This window comes from Penaeus monodon, chromosome 20, assembly GCF_015228065.2.
Source record: "Penaeus monodon isolate SGIC_2016 chromosome 20, NSTDA_Pmon_1, whole genome shotgun sequence".
Lineage (NCBI taxonomy): Eukaryota > Metazoa > Arthropoda > Malacostraca > Decapoda > Penaeidae > Penaeus > Penaeus monodon.
The window spans coordinates 14450192-14452577 of NC_051405.1; the positions used below are offsets into that span (position 1 = coordinate 14450192).

The window sequence follows — 2386 nt, forward strand, 5'->3', positions numbered from 1 at the left end:
TTTGCAGCATTTTGATTTTTTTAAATTTTGGTAAATATAAAGCTTTTCATTGCTAAAACAGACCGGGGACAGGAAGTGGAGCCCTGGAAGAATGGGTACGAATATTGCAACAGCAAGAGGCTCTTCATGCGGCGGAAGTGGAAAGATGGAGGAAATCCATAGAAGAAGCAGCAGGATTCCTCAGAAAAGTGAGATTCCTATTTTGATGGTTACTTTTTCTTTCTGTGCATATTCTCACTTCTCATTTCCTCTTACTTATATTTGTGCTGCTGTATTCAAGTCTATTCCAGTCATAACAGAAACTATGATGAAGAGAAAATTTCAACTAGTTTGTAATAAATAGAAGCTTGACATACCATGGTATCCAGTAACTTATATCCATTCACCCCCACTCCAGGCTGAGGAGTCTCTCCGCGCACTCCACACATCCATACCTCCACACCACGCAAGCAAAATCCAGCTTCTCCTGAGACAGCTACAAAACCTTCATAACTCTGAGAGCCAGCGGAGATCGTCTGCAGAATCTACTCAGTGGGGCCAAGAGGGAATTCCAGGAGACCCATCCAAGGGACCAGATGTTGGGGACAGAAGCCAGTGGGGAAGACAGAACTGTGCATACGAGTGAGAATCATCAGGATCTGTGAAGGTGCAGTGCGATGACAAACCAATTCCCTGGCAAGAAAAAGAGATCTCTGAGGACCTGAAAAAGCATTAGGAAAGAAAATATAGAAAAGCATAGAAAAGAGAAAAATTGAACAACTTTGTTGGTGGAGCTCATTGCCTGTTAGGGAAAAGTAATTCCTGAAGCAAATGTTGCAATGAGGTTGCTATCACTGTCATTATAAAATATACCAAATGGTCATGATTGCCTTCTCCCCCCCCCTAGAGGTCAGTCAGGAAAGGATTGCAAAGATGATCTTTAGTATGATGAATACGTTATTTTCTTTAATTTGTTTATTTCCCTGGTTTTATATATTGGACGAAAGTAGCACTGCGCATGGAATGGGTGCAGAAAGTAGTTATATTTTGATTATATATTGGAATTCATTCACATGCTTCAGGTTTCGAGTATTCCTTCTTATATTTAATGAATGGCATAATTTTAATCTTGGAAAGGATGTGGACCAAATGTGTATGCACTTGTGGTTGTGGAAAGTTTATTTTTTTCATTCCAACAAATAATATAAGAACAAGATGTGCTGCACAATTATGCAAGATTTGTGAACGTTTGTAGAGTCCGCTGTGAGTGCATTACTGTGAAAGGGGAGGAAAAAATGGTATATGTATGTTGTTGCTGAAAAGGGAGATATGACTTATCTTAGATGATTGATGTAGCAGAGAGGTACATGGCATAAGGAAATAGTTTAATCAGAGTTAATTCTTTATTTTGTTTCAAGTTCATTTCACTCATGTAAATACTGCAGATATAATGCTTGATACATAAATATATATCGGTTATAAAGTAGGCTAACACATTATATACTAACATATCATGTGTGTATTTATATGGTTGGTGTATGCTAATCACATACTGTACACATATATATCTGTGTGTGTTATCACACAGGCAACCTAATGTATATTGTGTAAAGTGTTATAAGGAGCTTCAGGTTGTGTGTGTTGTCTGTGAGCATGTATCACGTGTGATCCTTTTACTATCATTTTTTCATGAAATTCTGATGTGATTTCATCATATTTTTCATAAAGCAGTAATCGATACTACAAAAGTGTTTTAAAGTATAGCACACAAAGGTTTGATATGAAATAGGCAATTAAAGGTAGTCTGATGTATATTCTATAGGTTCTAGATCTGATGGCATAGTCATGTGTTACAGTGGAACAATGATTGTATCTATTTATGTGTAACTTCTCTATCATTTCTAGTTGTAATGGTATGCTTCATTCTTGAGTTTGTGAATACATAGCAAGTTATACATATGAAGGACCTTGTTTGAAAACTAGATATCCAAGTAACTTTATTTACTGTGAGGATAAAAAGCTTTTCTTATTTCATTTTAAATGGGAACTTGAAATAAAGAGAAAGTTGTGTCAAATATGTTGTTAATGGTTCGTTATGATAAAAAACATTTGCCACTTTTAAGTCTTGGCTAGAGTTGTTATTTAGACATGATGTGACTGATTTTCATTATGACTTCCACCTTTTTTGCATTTTATTCATTTTGTATTTTTCATGTGCTCCTACTGAGTCCTAACAGACTTTTTATTTGTAAAATGAAAATTAATTACTTATCTTAGCAATGAAAAGAAGGTTCAGTAGCACTTGCTGGCTACACAAAATGGCAATAAAATCATGTAAAATTGCATTGAGATGGGTATGAAAGTGTCATGCAGTGTCTGTGATACTTCTAGGAAATAGGTTATGACC

At 35.8% G+C, this 2386-nt stretch overlaps 1 protein-coding gene across 1 annotated transcript in view; it reads left to right on the forward strand.

Moving 5' to 3' along the window:
* The window catches only part of LOC119585647 (protein Aster-B-like), a gene marked incomplete in the record, with an annotated part of 119378 nt that overhangs the window by 103896 nt on the left and 13096 nt on the right, over positions 1-2386 (forward strand). Inside the window, 2 exon segments of the mRNA XM_037934320.1 lie at positions 62-188; positions 398-510. Coding sequence (XP_037790248.1) covers positions 62-188; positions 398-510 — 240 coding nt within the window.